The sequence below is a fragment of the Megascapheus bottae genome, chromosome 10 (assembly GCF_031878675.1).
Source record: "Megascapheus bottae isolate mThoBot1 chromosome 10, mThoBot2.hap1, whole genome shotgun sequence".
Classification (NCBI taxonomy): Eukaryota; Metazoa; Chordata; class Mammalia; order Rodentia; family Geomyidae; genus Megascapheus; species Megascapheus bottae.
In genome coordinates, this window is record NC_143518.1 from 9585997 (window position 1) to 9600000 (window position 14004).

Below are 14004 nucleotides of genomic sequence, written 5' to 3' on the forward strand. Positions count from 1 at the left end.
CATCTTCTCTCCTACACTATACTACTCCTGTGCCTTGTCTAAACCAAATATGCCTCTCTCTAGTTAGAAACCTGGAAATAGCCCTTAGGCTTTTCCCTCATCACTCCACATACCTATAGCGTAACAAATCATTCTCATTTCTTAACAGATCCCCTCTTCTTGGTTCCTTCTCTATGAAAATTATTACAGTATATAAGGAGTCTTCTATAGGTCAGCTTTGTCAATCCCACCTGCTGAACAGCACACACTGATTATCTAGTAGGTATATATTAGAAAAATTATTTCGTTATATAGGCACAATATTAATGTGTAGTCCTTACTTTTCAGGAGAAAAATAATGACAATATTCTTTACATTTGTACTATGCAGTGTAGCTACAGGTCATTAGTGACCCATCAAACATACTTTAATATAAAACACAAGAGAAATGATCCCTTCATCCTCTTCCCTGAATAATATTAGTAAGTAATATCATCGTCTGCAATATTCCAATAATCCTACATGAATGCTGGTCAGTGTCAGAAGGGTTGGGAAATTCAGGATATGAGGGCAGTAGGGAACAATGTCAGAATTCACTTCAGGGGGTGTGGCTCTCTCTGGCAGAAGAAGAAAAATTGTGTTAGCAGGCACTGGTAACCCATGCCTGCAATCTGAGCTATTCAGTATGTGGAGACATGGAGGATGGCAGTTTGGAGTCAATCCAGATATAAAAGTCTTATCAGAATCTATCTCTAATTAACCAGAAAATCCTAGACTAGAGGTGTGGTTCAAGTGATAGAGTCCCAGCTATAAGCAAGAACGCTGAGTTAGATTGTAAGGCACTTAGCTGAAGCTCTAGTACCAGCACACACACACACACACACACACACACACACACACACACACACACACACACAAGCATGATAGATAAAGTAAGAACATTTAACAAATATTTAAAATAGGTGTGCCTATCCAAAACTCTTTGATTTTAGAATGACAATAAAACATAAAAAGAAATTGCTATGTCCTTATCATAGACAGTCTTCAGTATATTAACAGGACTAAGCCATATCTTCTTGAAAGCATTCCTTTTCACAACTGAGATGAATTAAGCCTAGAAGTCATTGTAAAGGTCTATTTCACACACCTGTTATAGGAAGCATGGATAAGAAGAGATGAGTCACATGTAAAAGCCTTAATAAGAGCATTAGGCTTTCTGTGTGTTCCTGACAGGATGTGAGTGATAAAGATGGAATTTTGCTCACTCCAACAAAGACCTCATTGGTCCCACATTGAACAGCATGCAACGGTGTCCTTCAGAGGTAAAATGCACAACTCTAAAGAATTTCTTGTCTGGGTAAATCATAATCTCCCAAGAACTACACAGATTGCTCTCTGCTCTGCGTTAGATTTATCTCCCGAAATTCTACAATATTCTGCAATCTCTAAGTTAAAATATCCTCCATTTTCTACTTGGATTTAATGAAAAAAGGAGTAGGAGTAGGAGTAGGAATCCGATTTTTAAAGGGCACAGATATATCTGACTTAGTTACCACTCTTTAATGAACACAAATTATACATTTTTATTAGATTACTTATAGTAGAGGAAGTATAAGACCAGAAGACTTCAATTAACTCTGGGCATTGATGGATGACATTACTATTTTTTAATATTACTATTACTGAATGTCCCACAGGTATAGAGCTTGACTTAACATTGGATTATAGGTGTCAAGCAAGAAACCTAAGGTTAGATTTTATGTGGTAGTGTGATCATACATTTAGTACAACTTATTCTTGAAACTAGCTTGAGAATAATTTGGGGAGGATTCAATCTTGTAGAAGTGACAAGAAGGTCTGTTAGAGAAAGGAGATCATATGGCATTTTGTCACAGAAAGATGGCACCAGAATTCATCTTTAGCCATGTTCAGGGTACAGATCTGAGCATAAGATTTAAGTATGGAGGGAATTCAGCATTAATGAAAATGTCCCTGAGTAATTCAAGTTCTTTCTTAATTCAAACTTAATCAATTGAACTTTTAGTGCTTAACAAGGTAACCTATCTATCAGTTCAGCTTTCTCATACATTACAGAGAGAAAGGGTGCTCAACTGTCTCCTCATGAAGAGTGAGCAGAATTTGTAATACTTGTTCTGAAGGTAAAGCTCTTGTACATTTTGAAAATAATTTAAATATTTCTATATCTATCTACATATAATTAGACATCGATATATTTCTACAAATGGAACAGAGCATTCTGAAATGCAGAAGCAACAACAGTTTTAATCATAAACCTTTTGATATTTTATATATTCACAATAAAGTGCTATTTTTATTATTACTTGTATAATGGTTTATAGTCACCACATAGTAATTATTGTATAACTTTACATAAGAAATAGAACAAAGGAGAAATAGCTAGGATAGAGTCCATTGAGGTCTTCCCAGAATTTGTGCATCCTGAACAATAGTTATACAGTTTGAGACGCAGGATATGAGGTGAAGAGATTTATCCACAGGCAAGAACTTGTCAACAGATCACATACAATGACCCTTCACTGAGACTGCTTCCTGTAGCAGTAGAAATCCAGGTACCTCTGACAACAGCTCTCGCTGTGGGTCTGGTTGGAGTAGCAACTGTAAAAGGGAGGCAGTTCTATTTCCTTACGATTGGTACAATAGCATTCTTTCTGATGGAAACAATTTCATTGTGCATATATGTCACATTTACTTGATTCATTCATCTACTGAGCAAAATCTGGGATGATTCTATATCTTGGCTATGGTAAATAATGGTGCAATGAACATAATTGTGCTGGTAGCTATAGGTTTGTTTTGATATTTTTCTGTCATGGTGCTGATTCTAAAATGCCCTTGAAATAGGTGGAAGCTTAAGATATTAGTTCTCATGAAATGTTGCCTTGTTTGTGGACATTTAGTCAAATGTTCAAAAGTGGGATTACTGGATCAAGAGAAGGTCCCACATTGCTCATTCATAAGGAAATAGAAAGTCTTAGGGAAAATATATTAATCAAAGTAAGCCAGACCCAAAGAAATACTCTGTATTGTGTCCCTCATTTGTAATAACTAGAATATTTCTACAATGTTCTTAGCAGAAGATCACAGTGGCCCAAAAGCCATGACAATATAAAATGATGGTTATAGAAATGGGCTTCAAGAAATGGTAGCAAGAGGTTACGTTTAAATGTAATATTTGTTATTATTTCTTTTTTCGCCCTTTGGTTCATTCCCTATTGTCACTATTGTTTTTTATTTCTGTATTCTTTGTCTTGAATATAAGTTTATCTGATTTGAGGATGGGAGAGGGAATCACAGAACAGTGAGACAAAGGATGAACCAATTCAACATGACAATTGTGACATGCTATGTTGAAAATGGGGAGGGGAGTAGAAAAAGTGGGAGAAACACATTAAAAAATGTTTTCATTACCTTTCTTGTACCTGTAACTCTCTGTACATCACCTTTATCATAAAATTTAAATTGTAAAAGGGGGGAAGTTATTGAGTTTGTTTTTATATTTTCTGTCATGGTGCTGATTCTAAAATGCCCTTGAAATAGGTAAGCTTAATGTAATAGTTCTCATGTATGTGAGTGTCAGGCATAAAGCATATTTTAGCCTTTATTACCAAATTTTAAATAATTTTTTCACATGAAGTTAATTTCACATCTTGTTTTTACTAAGACATTAACTACAATAATGTATGTTATTAATATTTTACATATAATATATATTACCAATACATATTATGTATTAACATTGAATCCAACAATGCTGCTATTTTAATTTTTATTTGTTTTTTAATTTATTTTAATGTTGGGGGTGATGTACAGAGAATTGCATTTGCATTCATCAGGTTGTGGGTACATTACTTCTTTTTTTTTTTTTTTTTTGCCAGTCGTGGGCTTGAGCTCAGGGCCTGAGCACTGTCCTTGGACTTTCTCAAGGCTAGAGCTCTACCACTTGAGCCTCAGCACCACTTCTGGCTTTTTTTTTTTATGTATGTGGTACCGAGGAATCAAACCCGGGTCTTCTTGCATGCTAGGCAAGCACTTTAACCACTAGGCCAAACTCCCGGCCCGGTACATTACTTCTTGACATTGTTATCCCCTCCCATATTTTTCTCCCATTTTATATCCCCCCATGCCCTCCCATTGGTCTTATTTTCCCCTTACCTTCGCCTTTTCAAATATACAAATAAGCTTATATACAATATTCCTAGTACCAAAGTCAGATACAGTAGCAACAGGAGATAAACCTTAAGGGGAAAAGAAATCATAGCTTCACAGAATACATTAAGAACAACAATCACAAAGATAAAGTTCTTGTCTCCATATCCTGCAATTCATTTTGCTTAGCCTCACCTTATATGGAAAAATGTACATAGCTTTTGAGCTATTATGATCCTCTGTTAAGAGAATCCTAAACATATATTAATTATTACAAATGAGGGAAACAATGGAGCCTATGTTTCTCTAGGTCTGGCTTACTTCACTTAATATGACTTTTTCCAAGTCTTTCCATTTCCTTATAAATGGTGGGAGGCAATGTCATTCTTTCTGATGGCAGCATAGAATTCCACGGTGTAAATATACCACATTTTCATGATCCAATCATCTACTGAGAGGTATCTGGGCTGGTTCTATATCTTTGCTATGGTAAATAGTGCTGCAATGAACATTGTTGTGCTAGCGGCTTTAGTATGTCCTTGTTTCTGGATGGTTGGGTAAAAGCCAAGCCGTGGAATTGCTGGGTCATAGTTCTATGTTTAGTCTTTTGAGGAAACACCATAATGCTTTCCAGACGGGTTGAATGAGTTTACACTCCCACCAACAATATAGTAGTGATCCCTCCTGACCAAAACCCTGCCAGCATCTTTAGTTATTAGATTTCTTGATAATGGTCATTTAATTCTAACTTGGTTGAAGTGGAATTTCAAAGTTGTTTTAATTTGCATTTCTTATATGGCCAAAGATGTCAAGCATTTCTTCATGTGCCTGTTGGCCATTATCAGTTCCTCTTCAGAGAAGTCTCTCTTTAAGTCTTTAGCTCATCTTTTAATGGGATGGTTGTTTCTTTGAGGGTTTGTTTTTGGCAGATTTAATTCATTAAGATGTAGGAATATTTTAGCTATAAGACCCTTGTCTGTTGTATGGCATGTAAAGATCTTTTCCCACTCTGTGGGCTACCTATTTATCTTGCTGACTATGTCTTTTGCCACACAGAAGCTCTGCAGTTACCAGTTTGATACACCTTAACATTAATAACAGGAGATCTTTGCTATACATGGATTTCTCATAAGATAAATTTTGAAAGATTACTATTAGGTAGGGCACTTGTTGCTCATATGTATAATCCTGGCTGTTCAGAAGGCACAGATCTGAGGATCGTGATTCAAGCCAGATTGGTCAAAAGACTCTGTGAGACTTTTATCTCTAATTAATCAACAACAACAACAACAACAACAAAACCAGAAGTGGATATGTGGTTCATGTGATAGAGTACTAGGCTTGAATCAAATTTCCAGGTGTGAATATGAACCCCTGAATCCAAATCCCACATTCAACACACACACACACACACACACACACACACACTCACACACACACACACACTCAGAAAAGAGTTATTGTGGGCCAGGAGTTTGACCTGGTGGTAGAATGCTTGCCTAGCATGCACAAAGACCCAAGTTCAAATCCTTGGTACCACATACATAGGAAGAAACCAGAAGACGTGCTGTGGCTCAATTGGTAGAGCTCTAGCCTTGAGAAAAAAAACCCAAGGACAGGGCTCAGGCCCTAAGCTCAAGCCCAGGATTGGCAAAAAAAAAAAAGAAAGAAAAAGAACGAAGTTATTGTGTACCTGAATAACAATCATGTTTGTAAGAACAGTATAAAATAATATTACTATTAATTCTTTTACAGTGCCAATGCTAAAATCTTACAAAAATGCACCTTAACTAATTTTACAAGGATGAAATTTGGCCGTGGAATCAGCACATAATTGACAAAGTTCACCAGACCTTTAAATATGTACCTAAAATTACTATCTAGTTTTCATGGGTTGTCTAAACCATTCTTCCCTTTTTATTTATTATTTGTCTTGTGCCTCAGCATCATCCAGATTGGAAATCTTGCTATCACTTGCCATTCTTGCTATCACTTGTCATTTTTTCAGCTACTCAGAAACTGAGTTATGGAGACAGGAACTGAGTTTTACAATCTCAGATAAGTGTCATCTGGCTTGCAATTGTTAACTGTGCTAGGTGACACAGAAGGAAATTTGCTTTATGGATTAACAAGTAAATTCAGCACAGTTTTACAAAGTGATTGGCTAAGGATTTTGCTTAACACTCTATGGCTTTTTACAAGGAGAAGCATAGCTTTGTTGAATTTACTTAATATTTTCTGTAAGCAGTATGACATCACTGAACACAGTCTAGGCTTTTAGTCCAATAGGTAAGAGTACAAAATCATGAACGGAATTACATATATGTGGCCTCAGGGGCTTAGGACATGATCTTTTTAGTGATTAGGCCTATGAGTTAGTCCAGACACTTTTGTCCAGATTTTAACTTCATAAACATGAAAATAAGTCCTCTGCAATCATTTTCTAGTTGTAACTTACAGATGGAAGTCTGTATTATCGTTTTCCCATTTTAAATCTTATCCAAGGCAAAATGCAGTTTTGAAAGTTAAGGAAGTATGTTGTCCAGACTCCCTTGGGAAAGAAAAATAGATTCCTGCATTCTTTTCACCAGTAATGCACACACAGAAATTCCAGAAGATTAATTACCACAGAACAGGATCAGTATCATCTGAACTGCTAAGTAATAATGGCCTCCTTTCCTAATGACTTCTCCTTGTATCCTCCAATGCAATCATTATTTGTAACACAACCAATGTAATACCCTATAGCAGCTTAATAATTGCACTTCTTGAGCTAGTGGGAGAGTGCTTGCTTAGCATGCATGAAGACCCTGGTTCAATTACTCAATACTACCTACACAGAAAAAAGCCAGAATTTGTACTGTGGATTAAGAGATAGAGCTCTAGCCTTGAGAAAGCCCAAGGACAATGCTCAGGCCCTGAGTTCAAGCCCCAAGACTGGCAAAAAAGATTTGCACTTCTATAAAAGTAGACTTCATTTTTCCAGTTCTTAAATATAAAGTAGTAATATTTTTAGATGCTATTCAAAAGGGAGATACTTATATTTTCAGAATATTTGTGTGTCTCTGTAGGGATATTCTATAATGTTATACAGTTTTCTAATGGCAAAGCCTCTTGCAAATATCTTACAAATATTAGTATCTCTAAATGCTTCATGTATTCTAACAAATGGGTAGTTCAAACAATGTAAACAAAGTCACTAGGTCTCATAAAGTTATTAAAATTAGTAAGGAATACTAAACAAACTTCCTGGAATATTTATATACCTGAACTACAATCAGAGAATTGGCATAAGAGGAGAATTTAAATCATTGGGACTAAAGGAAACATCTCCATATGGCGTTTCAATGGCTTCTTATTTTCAATGGCGCAACATTGATATGTCACTTTTTGGAACTGGCTTTGATGGTAGAGGCCAGCATTATCTATATTATCAGTACTGGCATCCCAGACATCCACAGGCAGGTTTTAGACTCTCAGAATTCTTTCCTTGCCACACCACAGGTCCCTCGTCGTTTTGCTATTGCCCTTTTTATGGCCCCTGTCACATCCTTGTTTCTCAGACTGTAGATTAGAGGGTTTAACAAGGGGGTGAGAATAGTATAAAAAGCAGAGAAGATCTTATCTTTTAGTGGGGTGTGGTAGGACCGTGGAAGCATGTAGGTATACAAGGCAGCTCCATAAAATAATGTCACCACAATGACATGTGATGAACAGGTGGCAAAAGCCTTCTTCTTCCCCTCTGCTGACTTCATATGTTGCACAGTGACAAGAATCTGGGCATAGGATGCAATTACCACTGAGAAAGGGATCAAAAGCATCACCACACAGCAAATGTACATCACCATTTCATAGATGGCTTTGTCACCACAGGCCAGCCTCAGCATGGTGGGTCCTTCACAAAAAAAGTGGTTAATCCTGTGGGAGGCACAGAATGGGAGACTCATGGTAATGGGGGTGAGGAGAAAGCTATCAAGTGCACCACCAAACCAAGAGACGGCCAAGATGAACCAGCAGACACGTCTATTCATGAGGACAGGATAGCGCAGGGGATTGCAGATGGCCACATAACGGTCATATGCCATGAGCCCCAGCAGGAAGAACTCAGCTCCCACAAAGCCCATGTAGAGAAAGTACTGGAGTGTACAGGCAATGAAAGAGATGCTCCTCTTGCCTATTAGATAATCTAGCAGTATCTTGGGTACGATGGTGGAGATATACATCATGTCAATGAAGGAGAGATGGCTGAGGAGGAAGTACATAGGGGTGTGGAGGAGAGGGTCCATTTGGATGAGGAAGACCATGACACCATTTGCGATTGTGGCCATGAAGAAGACGGCACAAATGACACTGAAAAGGAACCCTGAGGCTTTCTTGTGAGTGAAAATCCCCACAAGGGTGAAGTCACTGGAAAAGGTCTTGTTTCCATCCATAGTGTCGTATTTGAACTGCAGCCACGAAAAGAAAAATGTGAAGTAAATGAACCTTATAACGGTAACAAGGAAAGGGAGCATTACAAATGTCTGAATATGATCACTGAAATGAATTACTTATCAAATCAATGGGAAGGACTTTCTGGGAGGGCACTATACACTACTCTCTTGCCTATTTTTCTTAATAGTGAGGAGCAATCAGGAATTTAAATTAAATGTAATAGTGAGGACATGTTCTTAGATAACAATAATAAGCCCTGGACCACAACAATGAAGGATGCCATGAAACATCAATGTGAAGTTGGAAGGCATGGGTTTCTATATGATGAAGAATAAATGTCCACCTCCAAAGCAAACCAGACCTTACTGTAGAGGTTCAGAAAGATAATCAACTATGAGAGACACAGTGAGATATCAGTGGTCGGTTCTGTAAGACATGTGTACCAGGGAGAGGAGGACAAAGCATTGTGAAATATTGTCAGTACAATTAATTTCAGTTCAAAAACTTTAAGCAAATGACATTTTAAAATGTTACATCCAGACTTTTAAAAACTAATGTTCCTTTTGTGCATTTGAGATAATTACTTTTATGATGCTTACATTTCCATGGGCCTTAAATATTGTTTTTCATTTGGATTTTATTGTAAAATTGATGTACAGGTATGTTGCAGTTATATAAATCAGGTAATGAAAATATTCCTATTTGAACAGTATAACCCCTTCTCTCATTTTCTTCCAGTTTTTCCCCTTCAGACTTTACTTCCCTGCAGGTTGTATGGTTCATTTCCAGTATAGGGTCTAATAAGTATAACTGCTGAATCAAATATTTTTAAGAGGAAAATACATCTGAGTTAGACAAACCAGTATGCATTATGCCTTTTATCTCTGTGCCTCTGAATAATTTACCTTCTCTCTTGCTTATCCGCATTTTACACTTGAAAGATTTCCGATTTCATGTGGTAGTCATAAATTCTAGAGAAGGTCAATGAATGAAATGTTGAAGGAACTTGAAGCAAGACATTAGCCAGAAATCATACAGAGTAAGATAAAGAAAGAAAAAGTGAGGGAGAATGAATGATAGACAAACAGAGATAGAGAATAGGCATACGTAGTATGGTTGGGACATCATATTTTGAATATTCAATGAGAATAAAATATCATTACTCAGACTGAGTAAAGCTTTCAATAGGAGCCCAGAAACAGAAAACAGAAGAAAAAGTAGATAAATGGGATAAAATTAAAGTAAGAGTATACATGGAATGGACTTTTCCTGACATGTTCAAGGCTTTGATTCAAATCAAGAACTGTAATATAAAAGAAACACCTTTTATAAATCCAAGCAAAAAAAATCAAAAGAGGGGAAAAAGCTTACAAAATGGAAAACAAAGTATTTTTAATATATTCTGTATATGTTACACATAGTTATTATCTACAATATGAAATAAATAGATAAACAAAATTTGAGAACAAATTATTGAATTTAAATAGGAAAGAACTAAAAATTATTATGTGAAATCATCCAAATGCCTAGCAGATAAATTTGAAAGGGTTCAGCATAAGGATTCATCAAGGATATGGATATCAAAACCTATCTACAGTATTTCATTCAGGTTTAATGGTACTGTCAGACAGACAAAGATAAAGTGATGGTATGGAAAAAGAGAGCTTGCTATACTTTCCAAGCAATGTTAGAAAACCCATTATGATTAATAATGTGAAATTTTTCAAAATAGAGTGACAGACAGAAAGAGAGAAAGAATGAAGAGAGAGGAGGAAGGAAAGAGAAAAAATTAAAAAGGGAGAAAAAGAAGAGAGAAAGGAAAAGAGAAGGAAGGGAGAAAGAAGGGGAGAAGGAAGGAAAGAAGAGAGGAAAGAAGGAGAGAGAAAGAGAAAGAACAAAAGGGAATGAAGGAAGGAAGAAGACAGAAAAAGGAAAAATCATTATATGTTCAAATCATGCCAATATCAAGTAGATATACAAGGAAACATGCCAATATGTTGGGGAAATGGCTGAATTCCATATTGATAATAGTAATATTAACAACAGTTCCACATTGATGGTGTAGAACTAACCAAGGTTTTAAAAAATGTGAGGAAATCTTGATAGAAACATAAAATGGAATAATACTGGGTCATAAATTGACATTACATTTTATTAAATAAAATAAGTCAGATACAAAATCGGCAAAGATGATCTCTATCATGAGTATAAGCTAAAACATTTATCTGAAAAACTAAAATACTGGTTATCAGTGGCTTAGGAGGGTAGAGAAGAAAAAACTGGGGCTAGACAAATTACCACATGCAAAATTTCAGATTCCAAAAACTCTGAGACTCTGACAAATAACAGTATATTGCATTTTTCAAAATTACAAGTTGAGAGGAATTTGAGACTGGAGGGAAATAAACTAGGAGAGAATGAGGGTGTGGATGATACTTCAAATGGAAATGTACTCAATACTTGATTTATATGAATGCAATCCCTCCGCACATCACCTTTACAATAACATTTAAAAACCAAAAAGAAACTGAAGACTGGAGATTTTCATCACCAAAAATATATTTAAAGTTTGGATAGTATAATCATTCATTTTGTCATTAGAGAATACATACATGTGTAAAATTATTACTATCTGATAATTCATGTAATTATTATGCCAATTAAGATTGAAACAAACATAAACAATAATAAAAATTAGATACATTGTCAGTAATGTGGTAATCAGAACAAAAGATATATTGAGACACATTGAGGAACAAAATGTAAGATATATCCCAATATGTGTCTCAAATCTTTAATTAGGGAAACCAAATTAAGAAAAGGGAATAAACCATAGCATATTACATATTACATATTATATTCTTTAATTAATTTATTGATTAATAATTAACTGATGTGTATTTCTGAGGTAAATTCTTACTACATTGTCCAGGATGGCTCTCACTTGCAATGCTCTTGACTTAGCCACCTGACTAAGTAGGATTACAAGGGTTTACTACCATACCTAGCTTGAATCACAATAATAATTTTTTAAAAATTATATGTGTGCTTATATGCATACAAATGTAATAAATTTATAAGCTGAATGCTAGTAATCTACCTAATAATCAGGTCCCACTTGAGTAGAATATAATGTTATTAATACTAGAAAGAAGCTTCCATTTACTAATTTATTCAAGTATTTAAAGTGATATAACTCTTCAGTAAAAACCAAATACCCTGGAGATAATTAAATTCACACATATTTGCAACCATGAAACAATTTTGTCTCAGTGAATGGGCCAGAAAAGAGAAGTTTTACTTATGATTACAACCAAAAGATAACTACTTGGATAGACCATTTTTGAAAAGTATTAACAAAGTCAATATTATAATGGAATACAAAGATATGTGTATATGTGTTCTAAAGTAGTAGAAAAATACAAGGATAGTAGAAAATACAAAGCAAATCATGGTATAATACGCAGGATATTTAAGAAACACATAAGGAAATAAGAAAATAATTGTGCTAGTTAAAGCTAAAATATTATAAAATGGGAGGTTACTCTTTTAAAGGAAACAAAATAAAAAGCATAAAATGGAAAATAATAAAGAATGAAAGATGTAAAAAGATAGGGGAGGGAGGAAAACAACATGAGCGGCGGGGGTAGCAGGATATGGGGACCATGACACGAGAAAGGGTATCAATGTATGTGAAATAATGTACATTCTATCTGGTGAATATAATGTAACCCTTCTATTAATTACAACAAAAATATATGGGAAAAAATGAAATTTGTGCATATATATATATCTGCAAACCCATATATCTGAATGGGTACATATATATAATATATGATTACTAAAAAGTTTAAAGTGATATAAATGAAGCAAAAGCAATTTTGCAATTTGAATTTTAAATAAAATAAAAAATGTATGCTTTAATATATTGCTCTGGTAAACAGTATTATAGTTATTTTTATAGAAATATATTTGAATCGTAAAAGTACCAAATCATGAAATATTTTAATACATTTCTAAAACCTTATTTGAATGCAAGAAACCAAAACTACATAAAAAGTAAATATATTCTGAATGGAAACCCATTTAAGGGATAAAGTCAGGCAAAATTTTAAAGCACTTTGTAATGTCACTGCAAGAGAAACAGAGGGTGATGTAATAAGGACTATCCAACAAATTAAGATACATCCACAGGATACATCAGAACAACAAGAAGACAATATGAAATATTTAAAGAGAGAATCCTATGTTATGAAATAAGTTGATTAATTATACCACCATTTCTGTAGAATTGCTGGGATGGCTACAAATAGACAGAGTGGTATTTTAAAAGAACCTGCTTGTCAGCAGCCCATCTTTGTGGGCATACCGTGGGCATACTGTCAGCCGTGTCCTGGCTGTCTGCTCACTATGTAGTTTCTGTTTGAACAAATTTTGCAGTGAAGACATCTGCTCCACTTTCAAATGCTAATGGGGCAGAAAGATGACACTGAAGGAAACTAGGAGATTAATTAGAAAGAAACACAGATTTATGGCTGGACCAGACAGACAGACACATGCACAGAACCTTGAGACTGCTGTAGCATCTACTCCTGGGTACATACTCTGAACCACCACACTGGATTTTCAGGAAACACAATTCTCCCCTTCAAGCTTCCATTTGGTCTGTGAACAGTATTGGTTTTTCAAAAGGGAAGAAATGGCCTTTAAACTTAGCTCTGTGATCTCAGTTAATGTCTCTTAATCATCAGTGTTCTGTGTTGGTTTTTTTTTTTTCAGCATTGTGAACTGTTTGAGGAAAGAGTCATACTTAAAGAGTTCGTAATCCACAACTATTATCAAGTATATACATCACTGGATTTCACCAATAATTCAATGATTCCTATACTTAATGGGTTTTCAATCCCAAACTACATCTTCTTACTTGGAAACACCGCAATGTGTAAATATTTGCTTGGAAAGGGTTTATAACCTCACATTGTATCAAGATCTCTAGAGAAAGGAAGCTGAATTAAGAAACAATAGAAAAGTGAAAGTCTCCTAACCCATAAGCTACATCAAGCTCCAGTTTCATCGCAGTCTGACTGACATATTGCACTCCTGCATCCACACGGTGCATCCTGACTGTGTTTCTACCTTCCAGACTGCACCTCTCTGGATGTATCTATTAGGGAGTCATAGAAAGTAATACATAAAATCAATTTTCAAAGTGACAACTGGCTTGATCACAATGCTTTACGGGTGATTTTAGATCGACACTCTACATACAGTATATCTTTATATAGTCTAAAAATTTGGATGCTCTGTCAGTAGTCAGAAATAGCTCAATAAATACTTATGATTTTAAGTTTGTGAACTAGATCTTTGTTGATAGGTTCAGTTATCCTGTTCAGCCAACACGAT

General features: G+C 35.3%; 2 protein-coding genes across 2 annotated transcripts in view; both read right to left on the reverse strand.

Moving 5' to 3' along the window:
- Positions 1-7643: 7643 nt before the first annotated feature.
- On the reverse strand, positions 7644-8600 carry LOC150057506 (olfactory receptor 2T6-like). Its single transcript, XM_090339729.1, has one exon. It carries the CDS (start codon positions 8598-8600, stop codon positions 7644-7646), a length of 957 nt encoding a protein of 318 aa, XP_090195855.1.
- A 5071-nt stretch (positions 8601-13671) lies between these two features.
- The window catches only part of LOC150057507 (olfactory receptor 14C36-like), a 9356-nt gene continuing 9023 nt past the window's right edge, over positions 13672-14004 (reverse strand). Inside the window, exon 4 of the mRNA XM_090340050.1 lies at positions 13672-13765. Within this exon, the coding sequence (XP_090196176.1) occupies positions 13672-13765 (94 nt within the window). The remainder of the gene's footprint in view (positions 13766-14004) is intronic.

Excerpts from the sequence above, each read along its gene's own strand:
- LOC150057506 (XM_090339729.1), bottom strand. The coding sequence starts at position 8,600 with ATGGATGGAAACAAGACCTTTTCCAGTGACTTCACCCTTGTGGGGATT.